We start from the raw sequence: 13,067 nt of genomic DNA, 5'->3' as shown, positions 1-13,067 counted from the left end.
ATTATGCTAATATGTGCTACAAACATTAGCCGTGGACTAACTCTGAACCGGCAATGAGCATCTTGGATGTAAACATGTGGGAATTACATCATCCTTTATGTTGTTCTGAACTGGAAACACAAATTCATATGATGGTTTCTCAGATCGTAGCATTTCCGCCTTCGGCAATCGGGAGCTTTGCGCTCCGCTATACGAAGACAGCTGGCGGTCCGAAGAAAACAAGCTTGTCGTGTGCATCCGAAGGAGGACCGCAGAAGGCGTAAATGCTACTATGTGGTCCTGAGAAGCTGTGTACAGTCATCAGAAGTTCACAACCATCACAAAGCCGTCTTCTCTGCCGCTAACACTAAGCTACACTGCTCCTAGCATGTGTCTGTTAGCAGCCGGACACACAGAGATAGCACTGACGTCACCCCCTCGCCTCCCCTCTGGAAATACTTATTCGAATTGAATAATGCGACAATGTTTGCAGGGTGGATGTTAAAATGAAAATGCAATCCCCTCTTTGCATTTTCATTTCAATTATGACACAGAATAATCGGTTTTTAAGTAGAAAATGAAAAAGCATTTTGAAGTATTGATTTTTCATTTTAATTTTGAGTCATTTGATGCATTTACATTTTGAAAATGAAAAAGCATTTCTGTTAATCCATTTTAATTGTCAAATTAGAAATTTTTTAAATGAATTATGCTACACATTTACCAGAGAACATTTTGAAAATGAAATGCCAAATACTATTTTCATTATCATTGTAATTATTTAAGTGACAGAATAAGCAGTGTTGAAGGATTGCTTTTTCATTTTCATTTTGAGTCAAAAAAGGCAGCTTCATTTTGAAAATGAAAAAGCATTCCTGGGTTTGACTTTTATTTTTAATTATGCTACAGAATCACTTCCATAGATATCAAATAAAGCAGAGGATTTAATTCTCTATTATTCTCTTTTTGTTGCTGTTTTTCCCGCCAGAACGATTGACTTCATGCATTAGGGTTTAGATGAGGTTCATCCACTTTATATTCAACAGGACTTTGTCACAGTTTTAGATTTTAGACCCACAGAAGCATATTTCTGACATTTGCTGTGATGCTTCAACTTCCTGTTTCCTTCTGCTTTTATATCAGTGTCAGAAAATGTGACTTCATATCTGAAAAAAGATTTAGGTTAAACACAGAAGGAAAAAAGAGGAAAATGTTCAGAAAAGATTCAACATTTTAGTTTGGGGGTTTTACACTTTGGTCATTTTAAACAAATTTTAGTTTCTTTGCTGCCAACTAGAAAATAGAAACTAGAAACTAGAAATAGTGACATTTTATTTACATAATGTATTGTTTTGTGGAATTAGCGCTGCTCTGTGACGTCCCTGCAGAGGTTGGAAAAAGTGTTGTTTTAAACCGACTCATTAAAGACCCACTCCACTACAGAAAAATGTCTTCTGGGTGTTTTTGATATGTTCATGTGGCATTTTTCTCAATAACATATATAAAATAATTAAGCTCATAATGGCATTTCTGAGTATTTCTTTATTCAAATTGTGAATCAGGAGCAGACAAAAGAATGTCGTTTGAAAAAGATGGAATTTGTGGCATGGGGCGGGGCCGTAAACTTCTGCTCTGCTCCATTCTGATACATCCACAAACGTCTTTGTTTTCCTTGTCTGAGCTGGAATCTGGATCTAAACTGGAATGATCTGATATTGCTCGCCCGATGACGTAAAGGCCGGGTCACACAGCCTGAATGCACTTTTTGAGCTTTTATCTGCGTCTGAAATGTCGCTCTTTGGCGATTCATTCGTGATCTACGTCACTCCTAAGTGTTACTTGCGTTCCTCATTCATCGATGTGCGCAGACGTCCGTTGAGGGTTTTGCCGGGTTTTTACATGAATTCGGTTTTAAGTCGTTCAAAATTTTTGGTCGCTTGAGAATTAAGAAATTTACATGTATTTAATGTGGTTTATACGCAAGTATTATGTTAAGTAACCCTTGTGCTATCCTAGGCACTTTAACATTGGGAGTTGGGTCATCTAGACCCACTAGACAGTGCTCTGAACCTTTTTTCTTCAATGATTTGTGATCTTCACTGGTGTCCATGGATTACATGAAATCTTTCCATCTTTATCCACCTTTGTCATGGTAGGGAGAACACGTCAATGCAAGGGTGGGGTCATCTAAGATAGCACAAGGGTTATACACACATTTTTGCGAGAAGTATACACATATTTGTGTCTTTCCAGTCTAACAGCATTTTCATGCATGAACAACAGATGTATGACTTTTATATCATGTATACGGCGCACATATCACGTTCAAATGATGTAACTGATGCACAAATCCCTAATGAATTGCGTATAAACGGCACAATATTCACACGCGGTTCATGTTCTACGTTGATTCACGTGTTCTTTGTGGTTTATTCGTACTTCTTCCGTGGTTTTAACGAGGTTCATCTGTAAAAATTCTCACTTTTTCCATGTATGTTCACGTGTGACCAATTTTCACACGTGCAAAATGTACGTAGCGGCTGTTTGACACCATCTTAGGTTGGGGATGCGAGGGGCTGTAAGCTAGCGGGAGAGTGTGTAAACAGAGAGCTCTCAGTTATGGGGAGTGAAAGGGGGCGGAGTTGCTGTCAGTCTCAGAGACAAATTATTTTATTTTGGCCAAAGACGACCAAAGTCCACCGGGAACGCTTTGAAAGTGGATCAGAAGGTGGTGGGAGTGGGTCTTATGTTCTGATCTGTGATTGGTCAACAGTTACAGGTGCTGCTCAGGTAAAAGTGTTGAATCCTGTGCTGTTCAGCAGAGAGAGACTCTCCGCTCCTCTGAACTCCTCTGCGATATCGTCAAACGTGCGACCCTTGGTTTCAGGAAGACGAATCCAGGTGAAGGCGAAGGCGAGCAGAGCCACCGCGCTGAAGAGCAGGAACACGTAGGCGCCGCAGATTTTCTGTAAACCAGACGGAGACACGGCGATTATTAGGAAACAGTTCGGATCGTCAGACTGGAGCCAAACTGCACGGTAGGAAGAAGACGCCCTGAAAGTCAAATTTCTGATCTTTTTCCTCTCTCCTGGACTCTGCTGGTTCCCTGATAAAAATATCTGACTGATGTAACCTTTGTTCTATCTTAAGCACTTTAACATTGGGAGGTGGGTCATCTAGACCCACTAGACAGTGCTCTGAACCTTTTTTCTTCAATGATTTGTGATTTTCACTGGTGTCCATGGATTACATGAAATCTTTCCACCTTTGTCATGGTAGGGAGAACGCGTCAATGTAAGGGTGGGGTCATTTTGACCCTATAGGATAGCACAAGGGTTAAAGAAGGTGCAGAAACAGATTTATATGAACTGAACACAAACTGGACAGGATTTCTATCTATTTTACCGTCTGACTGACGGTAGATTTACGACCTGACGTCTCCTCGGTGAGGATTGAGAAAGGAATGCGTCTCCACAGAAGTTTGAAAGTGTAAACGCACCAGCAGCGGAGGAAAGAGCAGCGCCAGGACGAACTTCCCGCCCCAGTTCAGCAGGCTGGTGAAGGCCATGGCGACGGGTCTGCCGGGCTGGTCGAAGAGCTCGGCGGCGATGAACCAGGAGATGGGGCCGGGGCCCAGCTCGTACGCAGACACCATGCAGAAGACCAGCAGCACCTGCAGGCTGCGCAGCTGCGGGAGCACGTGCTGCAAGCAGACGCAGACGCAGACGCAGGCTCAGACGTTTGTCAGGAACGCAGCAATGGAGAACGCGAAGAGGGAGGGGCTACCAGGAGGGAATCGACGCCGGTCAGGAGAAGGTTACAGGCTGAGATGAAGAGGAAGCCGGTCAGCAGCAGCTTCCTCCGTCCAGCTTTCTCCATCAAGAAGAACTGGAGAGAAAGACCGACTTTAGTGACCTGAATAAAAACCCGAATACTGAAAGAGGTGAAACTTACTGCCACCAAGGTGAAGGTCAGATTGACCACTCCCACACCAAGAGTCAGATATTTGGCGTCTTCAAACGACGCCTGGAACATCCTGGTGGAATAATTGATGATCTACAAGAGAAGTTTTTAGTTTGCATTGAATTTTTTTGAAAATGTTCTTTTGATTGTTGTTATTAATTGACTAATTAATTATTTGAGATTGTTGGTGTTTTTTTCTCAGGATTTATTCGAACTTTTCTGCTTTAATCTGCATTTAATCTGAGCCGTTCTCTTGAGGTGCTTCCTCGCATAATTGTATGGAATTGCGTTCAACAGAAAAAAATCCGGTGTTTTTACAGATCCTTTTAGGCGTTTCCTGTGTAACTAACAACACTTTGTCCTAAACACCGCAGGTCATGGCTTTTGCTCAGTTTCTGTCAGTTTGTAGTTGTCTTCATTTTTTTTTTTTAACTTGTCCTGTCCAACAGCTGAGCAAACAGATGAGAGCTGAGGGCCTCTTGTGTTGGACATATTTTACTTTAACAACAGGAGTTATTAATCTTCAGACAAACCAGAGGTATGTCTGAATAAACCCCTTTTGGAATCGAGGCCAAACTTTATTCATTTCAACCATGTTTGAAAATCTTTGGTGTTGGACGGAAAAGGAAAAGAGGGAAGAAGAGAGGGGGGGGGGATGGGGGGGGGATAAAACCATGAAGCAGCATAAAGCAACAAGCTACTGGATCTTTATCATTACGGTAAGGTTCAGATTAGAGGGCTGCATTGGGATCGGGTCCCGCCGGGTCCCGCGGGACCCAACCCAAATCTCGCGGGATTGGGCGGTTTGGATTGTGCTGCGGGCGGGAGCAGGCGGCAAAAAATAAACCTCGCGGGATCAGTGCTGGCATGAATATCTCATGAATATATATAAGCGGACTTCGTTAGGCTGTGCAGCTGTTGGTTTCTTATGTACTGAAGCTCCTTGAAGGCACCAGGTAGAGACGCCCAACGGCCTCTGTCATGTAACCTGATGTTGGGGGTGCGCCCCGCCCCTTCTCTTACTAAGAGCGCGCTTCAGGCCGTCTGTCTGCGCGCGCACACACGGACACTTTTAACCGAACAGGATTTGTGAAAATATATTTAATGATTATGTTGCACATTACACAAGAGGAATGCATCAAAAGATGAGGCTGGAGGAGGGACATGAATCTCTTTAATAATATCAATAAAAATACATGTTTTTTTCCTGCGGGACGGGGGACGATACAAAATCAATTCATCTCTATTACTGTGCGGGACTAAATTCTCTGAGTTTTGCGGGTGCGGGCGGGAGTGGACATAGATATTGCGGGAGCGGGCGGGAGTGTAACGCATACGTTGCGGGAGCGGGCGGGATTGGTCAAAAATTCAGCGGGCGCGGGCGGGAGCGGGATGAAGAAAATAGTCCCGCGCAGGGCTCTAGTTCAGATGTAATACAAATCTCAAAGGGGCGGGGCCTGTCCACACACACACACACCTGTTAACTGCAGTTGTCTTCATTTTGTGCTTAAGAAAAATTAACTTGTAAATTATAAACACACAAAAAATGTATTTAAAAAGTGGAATTTTTTTTTTAAATACATAACTAAAAAAACGTAAATCATTGTGACTTACATAAATATTTAGAAAAACACAGAATATTTATTGAAATACATAAAAATGTATGAAAAGCACAAAAAATATCTTTAAAAAATGAATATATAATAAAAAAAATTCTAAATATATATATATATATATAAGTAAATAACAAAAATTTTGAAAACACAAATAAGTGAATTTAAAAAATATACCTACTTTACAATTGGAAAACAAAAAAAAAATATGTTTTTTTAAAAACAAAAAGTAATTTAGAAAAATACATAATTTATTGTAAAACACCCATAATATGAAAAGCAGTTTTTTTTAAAAACACTTGAAAAATGTTTCTAAAAAACCTGCAGACTTTTTTTGTTTTTGTTTTATTTAACGGCCTGCAGCACATGTGGGTTAGACTGTGTTGATCTCCATTGGTTAACAAATCTACTGTAACCTTGGAGGTTCGTGTGTTTCTGTGCACAGACAGATGGCAGCAACAACCACCAAGTCGCTGTTACTCCAGAACAGTCAGAAGGATGACTCATTTTAGTTTTAGCTGTAGGCGTGGACCTCCTTCAAAGCTACAAAGAAAAACCTCCAGCCAATACTGACCGCGTTGAATCCAGACAGCTGGCTGCCCAGGTTGACGGTCAGAACGATCAGGATGGGCTGTCTGTAGCTGCGTTTTGCGATGAACTGGCGGATGGTGATGCTGCTGGTTGTGCGCGCAGCTTCCTCCTTCATCTCCTGCAGCTCGGCCAACACCTCGTCTTCTCTGTCCCTCAACCTCAGCAGGGCTGTGGGGTAAAGAAAGACGTGCAGCAAAAACTGAAACAGACTATTTACAGTTTGTCTTCAGAACAGAGAGCAGAGAAAGCAGGTAAAGCCTCACCGCTCCCATGGGTGGATGATGTGACGGCGTTCTTCTTAGCAGTGAAGAAATAAATCACTGGAAAATAGGATGCCTAAGCCAGCAGACTCCAAATACCAAACAATGGGATTTTTATTGTTCCCCAAAAAAGTCATCAAAGAAAGAATTCAAGTGATTCTGGGAGAGCCTGCTGCCACCACGTCAGATGATAATGAGCACTACTACAACACGTTAGGGGAAGAAAATGCAGGCGCATCGTACGCACTTTTCATTTTTTTATGCTGCAATATGGAGCCTGTTAGTGCTGTTCACAAGATACGTGTGCTCCTTTCAGCAGCTTGACTGTTAGAAATGAGACAATCAGGGTGGAGTTTGTGTGGACGTCCTACAAGCCCTAATGTTTCACCTGCACACCCTGTGTATGGAGGATTATTTATGCCAACACGCTGCACACAACCCTTTTTAATATTAAATATTTGCTTTCAATTTTATGTTTTTGTTTTCAATTTCCTTTTCCTTTCACATTTTTTTGTTGCTTTCAAAATTTTTATTTTTGCTTTCAAAAAACCTTTTTGCGTTTGCAAAACAAAAATTTTCGCATGCGTTGTGACTCATCTCGCTTTTCTTCTAGCTTTGATTTTGCCCACACCTACAGCAGCTTTGTCACGCTAAACTGAAACTTGTGTGAGCAAAATCAAAGACAGGAAAAAAGCGAGATGAGACACAACGCATGAGAAAACCTTTGTGTTGCAAATGTATGGAGCCCGTGTCCTGACATGGATAAAATAAAATATATCTCGTTCCCACAAAATTATTAAGTTGTGTGAACGAAATGATTATTTACGTCATAAGTCATTCATAAACACGGAGGATGTTTAGAGATCAGATTTATTTGTTTTAAAAAGCATCATCCTTGTTAGCAGTCACTTTACATCCGAAGGCTAGTAGGCTACATGCTACGTATCCCATCATGCATCACACAAACTTCATAATGCATCTCGACCAATCACCGTGTCCCTCTAACTGTAGTGCAACAACAGGGCAAACGATTGGCTTCGTAGCATGTAGCCTGCTAACCTTCGGATGTTAATAAAAGACAATTCCTGAATGTTATTATTCCTATTGGACCCTAAACTACAATATCTATACCGCAGGTGGCTGGCAGCTGCCCGAATGCCGGCATGACGAGCAAAAGAGCTCTGCGGCGGAGCCAGGAGCTATGTCCAGAGAATCGCTGCGGTATGGCGGAGCACAAAGATTGGGCATCCTAAATCTAATGATGTTTTTCTTATATTCATTGAGACAATAATAATTTGATTATTCTTGTTTTGCCTTTCTTGAAAGAATGTGGGTCGCAGAGACACGGTAGTTACCGCTGAAAGCGGCTTTTGCGGCCGGACGGAGAGCATATCCGTGTTTATGAATGACTTATGACGGGAATAATCATTTCGTTCACACGAAATATTAATTTGTGGGAACAAAATATTTTATGTTATCCATGTCAGGACACGGGCTCCGTACAAACGTATGTGTTGGGGGGAAAAAATGTGAAAGCAAAAAAGTTATTGAAAGCAAAAATAAAAAAAACTTAGTCTCCTCACAGACTAGTAGATTTCTTCCCATTGGAAATGTTTAGGTTGACTTCACGCTGCACTTTTGAGAGCAGACCAAGCTATCTATACAGGAGTAGCGCTAGCATGTTCCAGGTGTGAAAGGTGTTGAACTGACCGGCTTTGGCTCTCTGTTCCTCTCCTCGGTTGATCAGCAGGTATCGAGGGCTTTCGGGGCAGAAGGGAAGCAGCAGGTACTGGGTCAGAGCTGGGATCAGAGACAGGGACAGCATCATGGCCCAGCGGTCCTCGGTGCCCAGAACGGCCTCAAGGCCGACCACCTGCAGAAGACGATGCAGGGGGACGATGACTGGCACCAGCAGATGTGAGTCTCTCACAAATCTAATTGGTTGCGCGGTCCTCACCATCCCCACCAGGGTGCCAGAGGCCAGGGAGACCTGGTTGAGTGTGGCGAAGGCTCCTCTCAGCTTGGTGGGAGACACTTCTTGGATGTAGAGAGGGTTCAGGCTCATGACCAGACCACAGAACAGGCCGAACACCAGCCGTCCCAGGATCAGAACCTCAAAGGACTCGCAGGCTTTGGAAACAAACATAAAACAAGCCGCTGCCACAGAAAGGCAGTTCACTATTAGGATGGAGTTGCGCCTGCAGGGAGAATCAAATTTAGACACAAGGAGTCAAAGTCACCAGATCTGAGAGGTTCCTTTCTTACCTGCCGTAAGAATCTGCCAGATATTTGACTCCCAGCGAGCCCAGCAAGGCCCCGAAGTCTTTGATGCTGACCGAGAGCGACCACAGCAGCGTCAGGCCGTGATCTGTCATCGTCTGGTTGTGTCTGGATCTCCACGTGTGGTTGAAGAACTCCTCAATGATCTGCTCATCAAACAATAGACACGGCGTCTGACTTTAGGGAGCAGGACCCTAGAAACCAGGAGCCAGACCTGGGGGAGACATTTTTCAGTGGCTCCCCAAGGCGGTGTTATATTTGTCTGCCGTTCAGCTTCTCCAAGCACGACTGCTGGATCAGGCTGCAGCCGCTCTCTGACCTAAAATGCAGCTTTGACGGCAAACAGGTAAGAAAGCCGGCGGTTGGGGTACCTTGGCTGGAGCGTTGACGTTACCGGTGTGGTAGCCAATCTGCAGAGAGCTGAGAACCACAGCCAGGATGGAGGTCAGCAGGGTGGCGGTCGGTCTCTGCGATCACACGGTGCATGTTTGTGAAGGTCATAGTTTGAGTTCTCCTAGAGCAGTGGTCTCAGACCGACATGGGCTGTCCGACATCTGTTCAGCCTCCAGTGTGCCGTCACTTTTGAGGGGGAAGTTTATCTGCAGCTGCTTTAAACTCTCTTTGTTCTCCTGATCTCCAATAGCAACCGTTAAAATGGGATCTAGATTTATTCCTCAACCCATTCCTGTCAAAGTAGAAGCAAAAAAACTGGAACTTTTAAGGTGCCACGAATTAATAAGAATATAAATAAAAGGTTAATTAAAACTGGTATTTTCTAAATATAATAATTGAATTCACTGTTGGAACAACTTTATTAGCAGCATCCTTGTGTTGATGGGAGTTTAAACCAGAGAGAACCAACTGATTGGATCCAAATCCATAAATCTCTATGAAGGTCAGCCATCGTGTTTCCACAAAATAGCTTCCAATTCTTTATCATAGCTTGATTTATCCATATGTCTTATTCTAAAGTAGTATACTTTTAATAACAAATGTTTGTTTTTGCTTTAAGATCAGAGCGGCTCCCTTCACCTGACCCATCATATCCAAACTTCAAACTCTCACTATTTATCATATTAATATGGATCTAATATGTGTTTTTACTTATAATTACTTAAAAATATGTATCCTCTGCTTTGTGAAGTCACATATATTTTTTCTATGTACTGCGATGAGCTTTGGATTTACTATCATCGCATTGGTTTCTGTATTTTTACACAATTCTGAGTTTTTTGTAATAATCCTTGTTATTTGGCTTAAATAAGTCGTCGCCTCCCTGCAGGAACATAAAACGCAAAACTTCCTTCAGAATCAGAAAAGTGACCCACGGACCGGTACCGGTTGCTTTTTCCCCTCTTCAGATCCCCTGGATTTACCTTAATTGTGTAGAGAGAGACGGAAATTCAAAGAACGCCAACTCTGGTACCGGGGAGGGGGGGTCTCTGGTCCACGCAATAACATTTTATTCTACAAGAGTTTCTCTTTAGTTATTTCTAAAACTGATACCTGAGCTCATTTCACACTCGTCAGGACAATCGGGCAACTCTGTGACGCTGGCTTTCCATCTTCTGCATTAAAAATGAACTCTGGAAACTCGCCATCTTAGCTCCCCGAGCCACAAACGCCTTCGTCACATGCACCTTTACGAGGGGGGGGGGTTGACCCACACAGCCGATGAACCCTCTTGTCTGTGATTGGCTGGACAGGTGGCACGTTTGTTACGCTGAGCTCAGCAGAAAGGGGAGCTACAGTTGTCTGAAGTCACGCGTGTTATAAAAAAAACGCAAACATCTGTTTTGAAATCAGAGATTTTAAAAACTGGGACCATTTTTTTCATTTGGAGTTTAGAAAGTTCTAAAACTAAACATTTGAATTGCAGCGTTGGGAAATGTTGTTCCTGTTTTGTGGCAGGAATATTACTTCGTAGAGTCTGAGCCTCTAAAACGTCTTGAAGGATGTGACCTATGACCTTTGGGGCGTACGTCAATGTGATCCTGGAGAGGCTCCTTTGGAGGAGCAGTAGAATCCGGTGTTGTTCCGGATGAAGGTGGAACTTTCGGCACGTCTTATAAACGGGAGGAAGAGTTCGGACTTTTGGAATAAATCTCAGCGAAACAGGAAGTGATTTTTGACGAGAGGAAGATCAGAGCATCTCTGCTGCTTTAGATATCCATCCGTTCTCTTTCAGGGTCACGGGGGCCGGCGTGGCCTAACCTGGCTGCTGTTGGGCGAGGGTGGGGGGCACCCTGGACACGCCCTGCCGCAGGGCCACACAATCACACAAAACCAATCACCCTGTGAAGATTGTTTTTGGAGTGGGGGAGGACGCCGGGGCGCCCGGGGAAAGCCCACACTTGGACGAGGAGAACAGGCAAACTCTTTCAAAATAAAAGCTGATTTGTGTGGTTCTGAGAGGGGGGGTCGATTACTACAATCTCACTCCCAAACATGTTTCTTTGCATAGAAACAGAAGGCGGTAAACCTGTTGAGATGCCATCTGTGGGAGCGTCAGTCCCTCCAAACGTTCACACATTTATCCTCGTCTGCAGTTTCCTGGAAAACAGTTCAAACAGAATCAGTTGCACCTCAAAGTTCCGTCATAAGTGAATAAAAACTCATCAAACACGGACATTTAATGTGCACTAACGGCAGTCTAGTGACTGTAAGGCATTTAGAATAACATGTGAGCTGTCGCATGTTTGAAAGAACCAAAATAAAACCTTCAAAAGTGTAATAAACATGTAGATTTCTGATACATTTATTCTGAAAGTCAGGATCATCTAATGAGGCAGATTTGAAGCACCTTACCTGAACTTGTTGTTTGATCCAGAACCACAAAAGTCCAATTATTCCCTTCAGATCTGGAGCAGAATTCCAGTTCAAACGTCCTTTTCCCAGCATTCATGCAGCTCTGATGCAGTCTCAGAGGCGTCTGTGTGCGTCTCTTAAAGGGGGGACGCCCTCACCGTCCGGACCCAGGGTCCCGGGACAAAGTCACACCTTGCTGCAGAATTTGGGGCAGACCTGACAGAACAGCGGCGGTCGAGCCTCTGCTGGTTCCTGTGCGCCTGACGATCCAAAAACATGTTTGCTCAGAGTCTGGAGCCGAGGCAGCGTCGTCCCGCCGAGGCGGAGCCCAAACACGGCCGTGACCTCCGGGACGCGGAGGGTCAGGAACCGAACTCTTCAGGTTACTCATGAGAAACCCAGAAGAGCAGCTGTCAGAACATTGTTCAATAACTAAACACTGTTTTCCAGAAATAACCTAAAGGAACCGCCTCCCACTGTTAGAACCTCTTTAGCATAAAGTGGAAAAAATTAAAAACATAATGAGATCAAACGAGAAAAGGAGAAGGTCCCCCGAGAAACTTTTAAGATTATTTAAAAAACAAGAAGTAAATCTGTCTTGTAAGAAATATAATAATGATAACATATTTTCATTATTATAATAAATAATAGATAAATGATTGAAAATAAGTCATGATCAGTTTTTTCAGCATCTTTCATTCTTCTGTCTTTTTTTATTACTGCAAAAGTTATTTAAGGAAAAACGCAACAACAAACTTTTCAGGCTAAATCAACATTTGCAAAGTGTTTCAGCAGAACAGAAGCTGAAATGCTGTGTTTTGTTTTTGCTCCTGATTCACATTAATTTGAATAACGAAATACTCGGAAATGAACATTTCAATTTTCTTTAAATATGTCCTCCATTTAACAAACAAATACTTCCATCAATAAAAATGTTAATGCAATTATTGTCCTGTACTGGAAGAAATTCATTGTAGAAAACATAAAAAATAATAATAATAAAGAAACTAGGAACTATTCATTTTTTGACTTTTAAAAATTAAACTTAGAAACACTTTTATTTGTTAATTCTTTTTTAGTATAAACTTTGTGGGATAAAATTAAAAAAAAAGGTAAAAATATTCTCAATGCAACCCTGTGGCTTCTCCGTGGTTAAAAAAATAGTGTTTATTTTAGATGGGGAATGTTTTTTAGTGAAAAATAACTTTCATTAAAAAGAGAAACCAGAAAATTCGTGTTTTTTTTTATTTGACAAAAATTAACTTTTTCCATTAGCTACTAGTACAGAAAGCTGCTCATTTCTTATTTTTCTGACTATAAACATGTGAACTGATCAAACCGTTGATGGTGCAGATTTTTGATGGTCAAAATCGGAACCACGTCCCTGAAGTCCATAATGTTCTCCAGCAGCTCAGATCTTTAGCACCTCCCAGTAAAATGCGTCGCCCTCCTGCCAGCTCTGCTGCTGCAGCCCACTGCCCCGTCAGGGTGTGCATGGAGCTGTCAGGAACGCGACCTTTGACCCCAGGCCTCCCGAGCAGGTGCCGCCGCCACAGCAGATGGTGTCACCCCC

At 42.7% G+C, this 13,067-nt stretch overlaps 2 protein-coding genes across 2 annotated transcripts; both read right to left on the bottom strand.

Annotated features, from left to right (window-relative positions):
- Nucleotides 1–2,095: 2,095 nt before the first annotated feature.
- Nucleotides 2,096–8,633, bottom strand: LOC101173023 (solute carrier family 2, facilitated glucose transporter member 1; the record flags this gene model as incomplete). The annotated part of the gene is made up of 7 exons (XM_023951937.1): nt 2,096–2,945; nt 3,479–3,682; nt 3,766–3,867; nt 3,934–4,035; nt 6,130–6,314; nt 8,117–8,279; nt 8,364–8,633. Coding segments are annotated over 7 exons (1,206 nt in total), but the record flags the coding sequence as incomplete, so codon positions are not given.
- On the bottom strand, nt 8,581–11,930 carry LOC111946840 (solute carrier family 2, facilitated glucose transporter member 1-like). Its single transcript, XM_023951711.1, has 4 exons — nt 11,495–11,930; nt 11,169–11,239; nt 9,058–9,153; nt 8,581–8,832 (listed from the first exon to the last, which is right to left on the bottom strand). Exons 2-4 carry the CDS (start codon nt 11,217–11,219, stop codon nt 8,668–8,670), a joined length of 312 nt encoding a protein of 103 aa, XP_023807479.1. The 5' UTR covers nt 11,220–11,239; nt 11,495–11,930; the 3' UTR covers nt 8,581–8,667.
- Nucleotides 11,931–13,067: the final 1,137 nt, after the last annotated feature.

Source organism: Oryzias latipes, chromosome 22, assembly GCF_002234675.1.
Source record: "Oryzias latipes chromosome 22, ASM223467v1".
NCBI lineage: Eukaryota > Metazoa > Chordata > Actinopteri > Beloniformes > Adrianichthyidae > Oryzias > Oryzias latipes.
Note: the sequence above shows the minus strand (reverse complement) of the source record. Positions and strands in the feature narration are given on the sequence as shown.

Excerpts from the sequence above, each read along its gene's own strand:
- LOC111946840 (XM_023951711.1), bottom strand. The coding sequence starts at position 11,219 with ATGTGTGAACGTTTGGAGGGACTGACGCTCCCACAGATGGCATCTCAA. Across the intron at positions 9,154-11,168 it reads CACAGATGGCATCTCAACAG|AGACCGACCGCCACCCTGCT; the intron begins GTTTACCGCCTT and ends GTGTGATCGCAG. Across the intron at positions 8,833-9,057 it reads ACGTCAACGCTCCAGCCAAG|ATCATTGAGGAGTTCTTCAA; the intron begins GTACCCCAACCG and ends TTTGATGAGCAG.